The sequence below is a fragment of the Lytechinus variegatus genome, chromosome 11 (assembly GCF_018143015.1).
Source record: "Lytechinus variegatus isolate NC3 chromosome 11, Lvar_3.0, whole genome shotgun sequence".
Lineage (NCBI taxonomy): Eukaryota > Metazoa > Echinodermata > Echinoidea > Temnopleuroida > Toxopneustidae > Lytechinus > Lytechinus variegatus.
In genome coordinates, this window is record NC_054750.1 from 71,364 (window position 1) to 88,033 (window position 16,670).

At 35.5% G+C, this 16,670-nt stretch overlaps 1 protein-coding gene across 1 annotated transcript in view; it reads right to left on the minus strand.

The window, feature by feature from the left end:
• Positions 1–9,632: 9,632 nt before the first annotated feature.
• LOC121423616 (aminopeptidase O-like) overlaps positions 9,633–16,670 on the minus strand; it is a 57,313-nt gene continuing 50,275 nt past the window's right edge. The window contains exons 10-12 of the mRNA XM_041619002.1: positions 15,987–16,097; positions 14,567–14,770; positions 9,633–10,532 (exon numbers count right to left, since the gene is read on the minus strand). Of these exons, the coding sequence (XP_041474936.1) occupies positions 10,365–10,532; positions 14,567–14,770; positions 15,987–16,097 (483 nt within the window). The 3' untranslated portion in view covers positions 9,633–10,364. The remainder of the gene's footprint in view (positions 10,533–14,566; positions 14,771–15,986; positions 16,098–16,670) is intronic.

A 16,670-nucleotide genomic window follows, 5' to 3' on the forward strand; every position in this document is an offset into this window, starting at 1 on the left:
GTTATACATACTGTCATGGGGAATGTATGTGACATGTATGAACGACAATAAAATAAACTGTACATAAACCTAAGCTTTTCACAAAAACTGTTTCACCAAAATAATGCTACTTATTTATATTGGGGAAGCGTTTTTTACTGACCAGCGTGGTGGGGAAGCATTTTTACTGACCAGCGGGGGTGTTTCACCAAGATTAAAGTATGACTTTAAGAGTCACACTTAAATACCTAGTTGCATATGGTATAAAAGGCTTGACTGCATTGGTAAGATCATGTCATGAAGAAGTGCACCACTGCATATCTATCAATGAGGTCTCATGTTGCATATCATTTAAGTGCGACTTAAGTCCATGGCCATACTTTATGAAACATCCCCCAGATTATTCAAATGTGTAATGTACCTCTTTTGTTTTTAAAGTTGAACAGATTTCTTTGGTCCCTAAATATTCTGATTTAGGTAATATTACCTATTTTTTAAGTTTGAGGTGCTCTTTAAAAAGAACAAATGTACTGATGTAATAATCCTTGTGATATTACGGATTCAATTTTTTTCTCTTGCCACCTCTTCGAATTTAGTAGCTTTGGAAAGTGACTTTAAAGTCGGATTTGGTAATACATTGTGAGATAGAAAGTGTATTTCAACTGACAATTTTGTTAACTTTTTCAACTCCTTTCAAACCATTCTTGCCCATATAATTTGCCTTTTCATTGCATTGCCCCAAGTTAAACGGGGGGGGGGGGGGGGGGGGGGGGGGAATTGACCCCCTCAACAATTTTTGTGACTACACCACTGCGCAAATTTTGCTAACTTCCACTTTCAAGTCTTTCGCATCTTTTAAGACCAAACTTGCTACGACCGGGAAATCTCTTTCGATTGCAAATTGCTCAGATATTTAATTTCTTTTATAAAGTCAATGCAAATTGTGTTTTCAAGCACAAATCGTAAAGAATCATAAAGATATGATTTTTAATAATGCTGGTTTTTATTGAATTTGTATTTTGCTATTTATGATCACAAAAGAATCTATGACAAAGTTTAGCGAAAACAATGAAAAACAAAAAGGTGAAAAAAAGATTTTTGTCAGAAATTTCAACATTGATATTTTCACCAAAGATTAGCATCTACTAGCTATTAAAAAGAGAGTTAAAGGCAAAAACCAAATTTCAGAGACTAATGTGCGTCATTGAGTTTTTTTCTGATTGCTCAATCAGCGGGGTTACATTCTCCCCTTCCCTTCCCCCTCTCTAGAATATGCTGGTCTGAAATAGTCCAATTAAATCAGGGTTAAATTTTGTGAGTTCTCTTTAGCGATACCATTATTGTGGTTATCATATAGGGAACAAATAATATTAGTTCTACCACTTTTTCTCTCTCCACAAATCAAAATCTATATTATTTATTGTAGATTGTGGCAATATTTGAGTAAATGTTATATTTTTACATGAATGTATTTTTCACTGTTTGTACTTTGTATATTAAGATTTTCTGAGTAATATATATATAAATATATATATATGCGTAAAAATTAGGGTATTTCATGAAAATTTTTAACAGTAATCTTAAGCTGCTTTTATGGTACTTAAAAGTTTTTGTATATATTATTAAAAAGTATTTTGACTTTTTTTGTATTATCATATTTAGGGGCTTGTCATTAAAGGCTGTTTAAGTTTCCGGTAAATATTTATGGGCAGCCATAAGGCCAAAATTAAACCACCAAGATAGTGGAGTGTATTAAAGCTAGCTACATGTAAAAGCTGTCCAATTTTGTCTGAGTCAAAGAACAAAGTGACCAAGATATTACACAAGTGATAGAGGTTACCAAATGTTAGCTTTATACTTTAAAAGAAACCGTAGGAAAAATTGGCCGGTTTGCTCCACTTAACCCGGCGGTTTAATTTTAGCCCTCACAGCTGCCCATAAAAATTTACCCGATGCGCAACTGCCATATTTGGGTAGTACTAGGCCAGTTTTTGTGATATACTGTAATAAACTTTCATCAATTTGTATTTACATGTATGGAGAACTTGGACATGGTTCATGTTATCAGGATTTTTTTTTTTTGGGGGGGGGGTTACTGTTTGGGCAAAAAGTGTACTTGACTTGGTGTTAGATACATGTAAAGTAAAAAATATTATTGTTGTTTTTTGCTTCATGATTTCATTTAACAATTAAGAATATAAGAGGTATAAAATAATGAGAAAGAAAGACTGGGTGGCATGTGGGTTCCTAATAGAGAAGTTCTGCTTTGTTGACCATAGGCATGGGTATCCACACATGCAGCAAGGTATATTCCTAACTGAAAATGATGATTTGATATTTTCATTTCCCTTTTTTATTATGATATTAAATCAACATTATTTCATATTCGCATGTTTGTAAAAAAACATGTCACATTTGGAAAAGAAAATAAAATACATTAAATTATTTTACACATTAAATCAGTAGCTAATCCTATTTCTACTTGGGGGAAACTTGAATGAATAGCTATATGTTCATGTATAATAACTACAAAGTGATAAGTGGAGGAGATGCCATTATCAACTAGCTCATTGCATATGCATGGGACTTCCTGTCTCACCAAAATGATGCAAAACTTTGAATTGTCATAACTTTGTTATTCTTCATCCAACTTGGAAAAAATGAGTGTTGTTTTTAGGATCTGTTCATACCATACCTGGAGTAGCCATTTAATATTTCTATCCTGGTCATCATATTTACAAAAAATAAAAAGGATGAAATTGACGTATCCCTTCATATTTGGATTATTGGTGGGTGTAGAGAGCCCAGAAAGGAATAAAAGTTACTTTTCCCGCTAAATTTATGGGGCTCAGAATCCAGTCAAAATAAAGCGACTATTGGATTGTAAAACATCACCATCATGGTCAAACATCATCATCATAAATGTCATTGTCATCACTTGTCTCCTTTCCCCTATAGTGGTTATGTTAATGTTGATTCCATTGAGGGGCATGATTTAAACACTTTTACAAAGAATGGGATATTATATGCCCCAAGACTTTGGCCCAGTTAGACATGCATGGGGATTTGAAACCTTAAGGTGATAATCCCCCTGGTAATGATGGTTTAACCCTATCTAGGCCGGGGTATTTTGGGAGTTCCTATGGCCGGGGGGGGGGGGGGGCCCAGGCCCCCCCCCCTAAGATCTTGGCCGTCGACCGCACGATCGCGCCGAAAATTGGTATGCGGGTTGTCTGGGATATAATCTACAAGATTGTATTGTACTTTATTTCATGCGAATCGCTATTAAGTGATTATGCTAATTTATGCATAATTAGTATGCAAAATCATACTTTTTCCTCCAACTACCTAAATTAAGCTCCAAATGTACTAATTTTTGGTATAGAAACTCTTTGTGGTGTCCTTAGCAAGAGGACGTGAAAAAATTGTGATATCAAATCATTTTCTTATGTATTTCTTTGTTTTTTTTGACCTTTTGTTTTTCATCGTTTTTTCATGAAATTTGTTGGGGACTCTTCTGTGATCATAAAAATAATAAAATGAATACATTTAGACTGGCAAAACTAAAAAATAATCAAACATTTATGAATTTTGGTTGAAAACACAATTTGCATTGACTTTGTACACGAAATCACGTTTTTGAGCAATTTTCGGTCTGACATGCACTTACATAATGTTGCGTAATTTCGGAACCACATACCCGGGTGACGCAAAATTGGTCTCAAAAGTTGCGCAAGACTTGAAAGTAAAACCTCAGCGAGGGGCGTGGTCAAAAAATTTCGCACGGCGAAAATACCGCACGATTCGTTGAGGGGGGGGCCTCGGAGGCCCCCCCAGCCTAGATAGGGTGAAGGCCTTGATGTTGACTATTCACATGACACAAAAGTCACCTGAATGTCAACATTTGATATCTCCCACCATGTGCATGGTTCAGTACCATTGTTCTCCATTTCTAGTTTAGTGGTCAAGCCAGCCTGAATCCATTTACAGGATTGTAGCCAGCCTAATTCCGGCTTCAAACCATATCAAAAGGTAGAATCAGTACAAGCCGTGTCAGTTCAGCTTTCCAAAGAAAATAAGGGGGGGGGGGATGTATGGCAAATATTGTGTTTCACCATCCATACATGTAGATAAATAAACAGTAAAACATGAATGAATTATCAATTCAATCATAGAGCTATAGCTCTATGATTCAATCGATTCCTAGATAAGTAACACCGAGGCCATGTTGACTTTGCTATCCAATGATAACTACTGTGCCATAGACATACACCTTGTACCGGTGTGTTGGCTCAGTTGGTAGAGCACCCGTCTCCAACAGGGAGGTCGGGGGTTCAAACCCCGGCCGCGTCAGACCAAAAGACATAACAAGATGGGAGTTGCTGCTACCCTGTTTGGTGTTCAACGATTAAAGTAGACAACCGAAGAATCAAAAGTATTTTATAATGACTTTTTTTGGTCATCATTGTAAAGGGGAAGTATTACTAATCAGATATATAACTTCACCTTTTAAAATAGTGATTAGAGTTTGCAGAAATCAGCTCTCAAAAATGACTTATTTTCATGGCATATTTCTGCCTTCGTCCGTCCTCTGGCGAGCTCCAGCTGAGTGACGTCACACCACGAGCAGTGATCTTGAGCAGCTTAGCTGACAGCAGCCCATTGAAGACGATCTTTCCAATCAGCGTTTTTTGCTCTTAAAATAGTTTATTCCTCTCAAGATTGGTCTTATTACATAGATAAAAGTTTGAATTTTCTGAACAGTAAAATGAAATGCACATTTAACATATTTTGGTAACCGATATTTAGCTTAGAAAAATTATTTGTTTTCAAGAAATATACGTGAATAAACAAAGCATATTTTCACTTAGAAATCATGCTTGCACCACATTGATATTATTATCAATATAAAGCATAGACATTCGTCTTCACAACTGAATAAAAATTATGAAATTTAATTATGTAGCAAGTTCAGGAACCACAAAAAAACACGGCAATATATGATCGCGAAATGATTGGAATTGCAGTTGGATTGCCGAAGCACTGCGAGGCAACAGCAGCAAACGCACCTTTGTTCATATATTGTTATGAACACGGTCCTTATAAAGACATGGTCTGTGGACAAATCTGTTCGCACGAAGTTTTTTTATGAGTGCGGGGATCCTGGTTCGAAACTTTGATTTTTTTTTGGTTCTGGATTTTTTTTTTTAATTATGTTCCTTCCCCATTCCTATCAGCTCTTTTTTCTCTTTTATTTTCATGTGAGATTCTATTCAGTCCTGTATTTATTAAATCTTACTTCTTAATTGCTGCTTTTGATTTTCAAGTTCTTGATTAGATTCTCTACTTATATTATTTGGGCAGCGACTCACTCACTCACTGACTGGAGTGGAGCAACACAATGACGACTGCAGTGGACAAAATTGGTCTTTACAGTCCACAATTCAATAAAAACGGGCAAAGGAACACAGTTCTGATTCACGTTTGGTCTGAAGTTGTCGAAAACAGAAATTGAATATCACATTACATGAAGAAAACGGTAAATTCGGAAGATATTGAACAGGTCAGTAAGGTGATTCAGTGCATGATGCACAGAGAGATGATGAGCACGTCGATTGTGTGACGTCATTATTCTCGACCGTTTTCGGCTGCGTGATTGTCGGTCTGGGGGCTGAGAAGGGTGTCTAATAATTTCATTTCTTGCATTTCCACCACGACATCTATAAGACTTTTTAGTGACATATTTGTGTATAAAAAGACAATACCTTTCCATCCATATATAATTTGTCTATAATCATCACTTTCGTGAAATTTTCTTCGTGTGTCTACGTTTAAAGGGATAGAGCCTCATCGATCTGGCGCTGCACAGTGGCCGCTGCTCCCATGATCAATTGGGCAAAGCAAATTTTCGGAGTATTTCATTTCATGTCTATTTCGAACAATAAATAATGGATTTTTATTAGAAACATGGCTTAACATCCAATCAAAATCAAAGATTCAATGTAAGACACCCATGAGTGGTAACCTTACCATTATAGTTACACTGCTGTGAATCAGGACCCTTAAATTTACCCTAATAAAAAAAAACTCAATTTTTCTTGGGGCAAGTAATCCATTTGGGCTGAGTAGCTATTCCATTATTTTAACTACTGTACCATGTCTCTAGGCAGATGGGTGTTTCATCAATATTTTGTTTCTCTGACAACTCTCCTTGATCTTTCTTTTGCTAAGAAGCACATATTACTATGGCAATCGTTGGATAAAACATCTGTCAATTCCTTTCATGAAACTCTCTCCAGGAGAGCGTTTATGAAAGTGTTTTGTCCGACAAGTCCTGTCTTATCGGACAGTTACCACAGCAACAGTGCTTCTCTGCCAATGAAAATCAAGGAAAGTTGTCAGATCAGACTTGTCTGACAAAAATGTTGATAAAATGCTCGCCAGGTCTCTCTTTTAATTGTACTCAGTGTATTTTTCAATTGTTATGATATATTTATTCGAAATAAACAACTCAAATCATTGTTTTTCTCTTTTATATAGAAATAGAAATCTGTGTGTTTTGTGTCTCTTTATCATGTTGCAAGTCTGAGAAAGTCTGTTGTTATTGTAAACTGTATTTGTACTTTAATATAAATTATTCCTGGAACCAGAATGATAGTTTGTTTCCTGATAAAGGTGATGATGATTATGATGTTGATGAAACTGATGTCAGAGATGATGATAACTGTCGGGGATGGTGATGAGTGTCATGAAAGAACGTGGACTGCACACATTTCTACCGAACACCTGATTTCATTTACTTTTTATATAAATTTAATGCTTTATGAAATTGTCACCCAAAGTTACAATACTAAACTAGAGTAGCAAAATTTGTATCAAGAACATGGATTTTCAAGCATATCAAACACTGAAGTCAAGTACATCATGATATACAGTGCATATAAGAAAGGTTTTTTTTTTAAAGCCCTGGGAATTGAAAAGTGGGTATCATGTGGGTAATTTTTTCACATATAATCTTGGGTTTAGGTCTCATCCAATGAAAGTAAAAGTTGTGACAGAATGTTACACTTGAGTGAGCACTGTCAATTTTTGTAAAGCTTGCAGAAATCTGTTTGTGCAGAAATGCTTGTTTTCATGCTGTGTCATGGGGAAAGGGCGAAATCAAACTTACCCTGCAAAACATTTCTCATACATTTCTCTTGCACTTTTAGTAAATTGAAGTAAAACGGATAACAATCATAACAATCTTGCCACACAAATTGAAACTTCAACACTTAGTAAGCACAACTTTTACCCTTTTTGTGCGAGCTGGATCTGAGGGCATAATTGAATCTGAACAAGAGTTTATATCAGACATCTCCAGCATTTTTTTCACTAGGTTTCCTTCATTAAATTGGATTTCATTTAATACTTGTTTCTCAACACTTTTTCTAAGCTTGACAATGATTAACTCAATGAAAATCAAGCCTAAGTCATTTCATGTAAATTACAGCTCAGTGTAAAGCAAATATTGTCACAATGGCCTTTGTGTGTGGGGCGCAATGCACTCTTTGAAGTGTTTTGGGCAAGGGAACAAGAAAAAAAGGCAAAAGATATCTTCAAATCAATTTTACTAGCTCAATAACTATTTCAAACTTTTCAAAAGTAAGTAGTGCTCACTCAAGCAGAAATATTTTTCCACAATTATATCGTCATTTGCTTAAATGGATCTGTACCAATGTTAAAATGTGGAAAAATGTTCAGGATATTACAAATTAAGTATAATTTTACAGGATTTTTTCTAAGTGTAAACTTTTTTTGATACACACTGTATATTGAATATGTTACTCTAAACATCCCAAAGTGAATTCACTTAAGCAAACCAATAAATTAACAATCTCCGAATACTAGGTACATGTACTATCATATGAGTATGAATAAAAAGAAATATAGTTTGTTTCATAAGTGTTACATGTAGGCCAGACAATACAACTGCATCTGAGTTCATCAATTTATAGTTCAACCATGTTCATATTAGATCCGTAGATGAAGATGTCAGATGAAATGGCATAGCTTTATACAGTGAAAGTCTAGAATCTGATTCTGTTATTATCACTTGAAGGTAGTGATTAGTTTCTGAGGTAGTTAATTGCATGATGAAAACAAACCTCAGTCACACATAAAACTAGTGTCATATACGGACGTCGGGTTGCACAGCTTTTCCTTATTTACACAGGTACATGTATGATGGGGGGACCTAAAGCTACGCACTTTGTTTTCAAATGATAAAAACTATGCCAATTCAATATTTGAACCAATTATCTTTCACTGATTAATATTCTATAGATCATTAACCAAGAAGAAAATATCACAGAACTAATCCTGCTTCTGAACTTCTCTTGATTTTGCCGCCCGATGTAGAAGGGGTCCTAAAGCTACACACTCAATTTATCATGCAAAAAAATGGTTTTCTCTGCCTTTAGAGATTTAATTGCAGCCTCTGTTAAAAAAAATGAATAGGAATTGTTTGTCACTCTGCAGTCACAGTTCCACCTATGAGTTCCACACACAGAGTGCACATTTGCCATTTAAAACTGCATGCGCGATAAGTGGTGCGTAGCTTCAGGACTCGCATAGCTTTAGGACTCCCTACCATACATGTAGAAGAATCTACACATAGAAGAATGGTTGAAATGAATAATCAAGGTACTGTTAGATAATTCATTTTTCTGATTTCAAAATGGAAAAAGCAATATTGAAAAGAAATATTGAGTGAAAATGATTTAAAACAGAAAGACAGTAATTCTTCAATATTTTGACTCAAGAATGAAATATGTAATAACGGGGAAAACAGAAAAATAGTGCATTTTTCCCTTTCACTGTTTTACATACATATATAAATTTTAAGTTTTTAGTATGAAGAAACTAAAAATTGAAGTGAAATTTTTGCCTCCTTTTTTTCTGTTTCCCGTTCACGATACAAAAAATTGAAACAAAACGTTTTCTTTATTCTGTTTTTTTTGCGTTTGCAAAACAGAAAATTTGAGTGGGCTTTCTCGGTTCCTTTTACCATTTAAAAAACAGAAACGCGAATCTGATTGTACCGCCGTCAAGGTATAATTACATCATTTCTTTTCATTTGGCCAAATAGAATATTGACAACTGCTGCAGCTTTTGCAAAAGGGGCGGAGCCAGAACTAAGCGAATATGGTTGGATGGTGTTACTATCCACCTTGATTTTAAGGGCTCTGCAGAATTCTCTCTACGCATCCTAGTTTTACTACATCGGTTTATGCATTTAAAACGCCCACTTTTACCTTGGATGATGGAGTGATAATACATACAATTGTACTTTGGGGTGGGTCTAAAATATTATTTAACAAATTTGAGTGTGTGTTCTCTTTCACCAATCAGAGTGCAGTATTCTCGTTTTCAAGCTGCTTAATGTACTTGACCAATGAAATGTGTGATCTTAACCTGATAAAACCAATTCTTGTTTGAAAACCTATACCATTTTAAAGCATAGATATTCAGCATTATCATGATCTTAAAACCATTTGGGCTTGAACAAAATAAAGTGTAAAAGTAACAATTTTTGTCAGGTGAAAATAATTATTTTGAAGCATATTTTAGATAAAAAATTTTCCTACATTATAAAATTCTTAAATAAAATGTCGAGCCCCCCCCCCCCCCGGGCCTAGATAGGGTTAAGCATCTTAAGAAAAGTCCTGTAGTACTGTTTACCTACACATGCATCTGCCTATAACAGGCCACTGCCATGAAAATCTTCAATCATCTGCCTTTGCTGACTCTATCCAAATTTTGTCAAGGTCATTCCTGTAGAATCCACAGTTTATTTGTCTCTGGTTCGTGCCAAGAGAATGCGATCATTTTTCTTTCAAATCTCTTACTTTTTTTTCATCTCATCATATCCTATACCATCCAAACTTGGAAATCTACAATAATTTATCTTTACTGACTTTCTTGTCCTGTTCCAACTTTTATCTATTTCACTCAATCCAATGCCAAGTGAATCAACCATCGTCTCTCTCTGCTGGCTTTCCATAAACCATCTCATGGACTGTTCTGTAGCGGTGTCTATCTGTCTTAATCCAGTGCCAAGTGAATCAACCATCGTCTCTCTCTGCTGGCTTTCCATAAACCATCTCATGGACTGTTCTGTAGCAGTGTCTATCTGTCTTAATCCAGTGCCAAGTGAATCAACCATCGTCCCTCTCTGCTGGCTTTCCATAAACCATCTCATGGACTGTTCTGTAGCGGTGTCTATCTGTCTTAATCCAGTGCCAAGTGAATCAACCATCGTCTCTCTCTGCTGGCTTTCCATAAACCATCTCATGGACTGTTCTGTAGCAGTGTCTATCTGTCTTAATCCAGTGCCAAGTGAATCAACCATCATCTCTCTCTGCTGGCTTTCCATAAACCATCTCATGGACTGTTCTGTAGCATCCTCTATCTATCTCCATGGCAACAGATTTAAAGCACTCCCTTGCTAACTCCTGTTGTAGTAAATCTTCTGACGCCATCATCTCCCCATAAAGAAAGACACCCATTGCCTACACAGACATACAGAGAAATACACACAAGAAAGAGAGAGACAATGACAAGGGAATTTAATATTTCAATGTGAGTAAACAAATCCTCGATATAGACCTGTTTCAACATGCCGTGATCTGTCATAACTATGTCAGTCATTTTTTGGCATTTAGAATTTCTTATAATTTTGAATATGCTCTTTCATCAAATTTTCCCAACAGAAACAAGGTAGGCAAGAGTAGATTTTCTAGTATACGCACTATTCCATATTATAATTTATTGTTCGTCTGACAAACATGAGATCTTATAAAAGGCTATTAAAGTTGGAGGTCCAACTTTGATCACCATCACTCCAAACTTTTCTTAATCCTTATTTGAAACATGTACATATATGCCTTGCATGGGGATATTATATTTGCTGGACACAATGCCGATTTGTTAACAGAGAAAATGTATTAGATTGCTAAGATGTATGCATGTGCACACAATTTAAGAAAATATTGCAGTTATGGTCGATAAGTCAAAGGACCACAAACGTAGAAAGGTACTAAAATTGTCCTTTAGTACAAGGATTTCGGTCATACAATCCTTATCCTGATTGAACACTTAATATGAAGTGTTTGCACGGATATCAGAAAAATACCCACTCAGGCACCGAGGGTGGCAGTCAAATGCTATCTAGAGTTTTATACATGAAATAATTATAGGCATTGAGAATGGTGTTATAGTCATTATGTTATGTCCTTATATTTATGTATCCTAAATATGTATTAATCTGGTCTTTGGGGTGCGATGGATATTACTTTCATTAAAATCATTTTCGATTAAAACGTTTTTCAACTTTATTCCAAGAGAAAGTCTGCAAGATGCATGTATTTGAAGAAAGACAACCCAACAAATTCTGGAGATAGCTCAACTGCATCTTGAGGAGGCTCAACAGATACCCAAGAAAGCTCGACAGATTGTCAAGACAACCTAGCAGATTCATCAGACAACCAAGATAATCAAAAAGTATTCCTGTGACAGAAAAGATGGGCATCGCGAAACCCCTGCAGGGATTCCTAAGATGGCCCAGGTGAGCTACAATACCAGAAGGCCGGAAAACATTCCTGAGATGGCACAAGGAATCCCTATTCATCCAATTGTAACTTTACTGAGTTACACAGGTTCAAGTCACAAAACATATCTAAAATTCCATTTATTTTGCCATTAATACCCGACATAACCAAGAATTGTAGAGACTAAACCCAATACAAAATTATACTTGTATTACATCACATCCATGAACCTTTTATATCATAAAGAGTTATTAAAGAATGTATATTAATATATTGTTTATCAATGTATCTCCTCAATTAATACTTATGACAGTGAAACATGTACATCTAGTTATCATGTACTGTGCTCATTGCATTTTCTACACACAAAAAAGCAGGTTAAAAGTACAAGGTTTGGAGAGAAACGTGGCCAATCATGCTGTTGCCACCATGTTCATGCAAACGTAAATGCATGCACAGGATATCAATGACAGAGCGCGAATATAATATTTGGAATGTTTTGGAGCAGATGCTACAATGATAGACGGCACTTCTTTGTAAGGAACGTCAAACAAAAACAAAATGCAAAGACGAAAATGAGAGGCGAAATATTGTTTGTATAAAAATTCTTCCTTCACACTCATGGTTTTAAGAATGATGGTTTTGTGATATCTTCTCTCAACATTATGAATGATAAGAGGATGACACACACAGGCAAATAAGCACAGACTGCACAAACTGAGGCAGAGCTACAACACACAGAATCATATAGACTATGTGTATCACACTAGAAGCTAGCTCCTCACAGGAAATACTTCCCATCGTCCTTATCGATTACAAAACTACACAAAAAGTTTTGTGAGAAGAATGAACATTTGAAGGTTTCGTATCAAATCTTTCATTGAATATACAAGACATTGAACATATCTTTGAGAAAGCCTAGTTGTGATGAGTGTACTCATTGTACATCACATGATAATGCTCATCCACTTCTTGGAGGATAAATTTGTGCAACCTTTGGATGTGAAACTTGCAAGAAATATCCCTCACATCTTACAGATGCAAGACAAGAGAGAGGCTCTCCATACTGATAAAGAGCATATGACAAATCATTATCGCAAAAAAGAGGATATTACACTTTTCACAGACAATTGTTACTCTCAAAAAACAAGAATAGGACATTATCAGGTTTACTCATAAGATAATAAAGTCGTCTGCCACACAAAGACTCACTATGAAATATTTTGAACCTGGCTATACCTACATGCCCCCTAATAACATTCATGGAATCATCTCAACAGCTATCAACAAGGAAATTCAACTTCATGAATTTGAAAGTCCTGTACAAATCATAAAACAGAGTAAAAGAAATATGGTAGGAAAGGTCACCAACTTCAGTATGTTTGAGCCTGAAGTGAAGGCCATGTTGCAAATACCCATATCAAAAGTGAAAGTTGCTCAGTTTAGGTGGTCGCTTGATCAGTCACTCAACTGAGTTTGAGAAGCAATGCGTGTTAACCAAGAATGTCACTTCATAGCTGCACCAGCACATCCAAGCACATAAAAACCTCATCAATGAGGGAACTAAATATATGTAAGCAATGGGCATCACTGAGGCGAAGAAGAGAGACCTTCTGAATCTAGCGAGCATGATACCTCTATGGAAGAGGGCAATTTTTGACAATTTTATTGTTTGTGATGTACCAGAACTGGGAATCATAAGTATTCTCAAATAATTATCTTGACTTGGCATGGCTGAGAAGCAGCACCATGCAGCTTATCCATGGACACAAGTATCTCATCGATGAGGTATGGAAGAAGTTGGAAGAAATAGCCCATCACTGATCTTAAAAATAATTGACTTTGAAGAAAAATAGCAAGATGCCTCTATAGAAGAGCAGTTTTTTATGGATCATCATGCACCAGATTTAAAAATCATATCTTGAATTTATTATTTATCTTTATTTATGCATGGCCTTAAATAAATCATCAGTGAAGCTCTTTAACTCTGGCTCTTCCATTGTGAGGATACAAGGCGAACATGTTAATCATATATTCCATGTCAGTTTACCTTTTGCCTACAGCATGAATCATATGTTGTTGGGTTTTTTTACTATTGTTTAGAGAGAGTGGAGCATGGAAGGATGCAGACTTTTTTTGGGGGGATGGCAGACAAGATGAATATCTGGATCAAGAACTCAAGTTAAAAAGATTTGGTGATGTACTGATGTATTTGAATAAATATGTTGAGTTGTCCAAGAAAATTTTCCTCTGAAAATACTTTATAAAGAATATCTGATGGTGTAATTACATTTCAGTAATTAGAATGAGAGAGCTAGAATGTGATATTGTGTATCATGAGCTAATGTATAGAGATAGGAAGATAGTGTATCACACAATGTTATGTAGACACATGTACCAAACAGAATGTTAGCTGTGTTGATTAGAATGCATTCTCAAATATGAAATTTAGTAAATCAGATACAAGCCTTGGCAATATTCTACTGGCATAACAAATATATTCTAGTCTAATAATTTTGTGTATCCCGTAGCCACTGTATGGACAATTGGTGTAAATATTTGGTGTGAAAAATGACCTCTTGGGTAATTTCTCACAATATACATTTGTAATTTTTATCTATATCTAATATCTGAACACAATTTGTTTGATAATGATTATAAATGATGACTGCTCTATGGAAATGGTAATCGTCATTACATTTGGAACACTTCAATATCGCGATATTTCAGCTCAATATTGATGCATTTTAATCCAACAAAAACGGCAAATAAAATGTTGAATTTTTATGCCTCTGCTACAAAGTGTCTGGAGGCATTATGTTTTCTGGTTGTTTGTCTATCAACACATCCCGTTCTCATGATTGCATATCTCAAGAACAGTTTGGCAGATTTTCACCAAATTTGGTATGTGTATGTATCCTGAGGAGCCAATAAACTGATTAAATTTGGGGGTTATGGAAAGAGACACAAGAAAGATAGTTTGGGGTTGCTCGTACCTGTTCTTCTTTCAAGAAGAGACGGACATCAGGATATGACTTAGTAAGCTTGTGTTTGATGACTAGCTCACACCAACGATGTCGTACCTCTGCATTCTGATCTTTGAGACAGTAGGTTGTATCAAGATCAACCAGAGTTTCTCTTGCCATGGTTTCCACATCTAACATTCCTTCTAAGAGGAGGATCAGCTGATCTGGAGTAAGCTAAAAAATAAAAATATTTTCTTCAATTTTTAAACATGTAGACCTGAATTCACAAAGGTAGTGTACATAATGTGAAACCATGATTTATTTTTACATAAAAAGTGGGTGGGTTAATACAGTGACATTAGTGACAAGTGTGGAGTTAGAAACCTTGTTAATAGTTTTTGTCAAGCTCTTTGGCGGTTTTACTGTATTCATTAGTTTACACTGGAATTGTCCCATGCCTGAACATGAAAAAATAACAAAACTTGTTAGCTGAACCTGTCTGCACATAAATACAAACCTTGGATAGAAAGCATTCCTGATGCATATATTATTAGACCATATCAATTAAAGTTTCATCCAGATGTATAAAGTGAATAGTAGATTACTGGTGTAAAGGTACATGTATATAATGCTGTGGTAAGTTATACCCATTTACAGTGCCATTAAAGAGGGAGTGAACTGTGTGTGGTCTCTCATTGACACCAGCATTATGGGTCAGGAAACTGGCCAGGTATGAGTAGTTGAGGACTCGAGATGGCGCTATTGGTTCGTATCTGCTTTAAAACTTTGTGTTGGACATGCTGTATTACAGCTATTTCCAGTGCTTTTTACATCTGGGGTCAGCAAATTTTAATTGTCTCCTAAAGAAAGTTCAAGACAGAGCGATTTAAATTCTGCTTATTGCCCTAATGCCAATACTGAGTAATATCAACTTCCCCAAGTAAAAAAAATCCTTCCCAGTACCCTGATGTGCTGGGATGGGAACTTCCAGTGCAAACAGCTGATCATTGTTTCCCAGCATTTCAAAAACATGACCGTTCATAAACCCTCTCAGTTGTCAAACTGTTGGCATTTTTTTTATTTGGTAGAGCTAGAGAAACAATGAATGTGTATTTTCATCATCAATTGAGTAAGCAGGTGTAAATTGTAGTGTTGATCAACTGCTGCATGAACAGCCATCAGAAGAGCCAACAACATTATCCTCATAACACTGAGTAATAAGGAAAATTGTGCATAAATTGTTAGATTATCAAATTGAACATTTCAATGAGACATGGCACAGTTCATTTAAAGGATGCATAAACTAACACCAATTTTTCTTATTGCCAATCTGGTAGAATAAAATAACACTGATTTACCTTAAAGATATCAACATGCTACATCCTAGAAAATGACGCATGGTTGTCCCGAGATTTGTCAAGGTGGCCATGATTTAAAGAATGGTTATTACCTTTAAAGCAGGATTATTTTGAAACAAAGGAGACATCACTCTTCTTCTCTTCTTCTTTTTTGTCTTCTTGGATTTCTGATGAAACTTGTTATAAGATTTCCATCTTTCAACCTGTCAAATATCAGATATCATTACCTATAAATTTTTTTGCTAATGAAATTTCAGATCATTAAAAAGTTGCAATATTCAAAATTTGCCCAGGAAGGAAAGCAGCAAGCTCAAATGCCCTGTGAATGTTTATTGTCCTATCCCTAGAGAATAGCCTCAAGATCCATTTATGTAATTTAGCCTAGGACTATTTTGAATTTGCAAAAGGATGGGCTCTGTTTTTATAACTTATGTGGAATATTGAAGTGATTTTATATCCATCATCATCATCACAATCATCAATTCATCATCATCATCACCATAATTATCACCATCAACATCATCCCCGTCATCACCATAATCATCATCATCACCACCATCACCAACAATATAATCATCATAATCATCATCATCATCACCACCATCACCAACAATATCACCATCATCATTATTACCATCATCACCATTACTACCATCACAAACAATATCAACATCATCCTTTATTTATTTATTTATGTCATTTATTTATTTATTCATTCATTAGGTCTTCTTTATACAAGGTAGCATCATCGTCACCATCAATTCCAATCATAACAT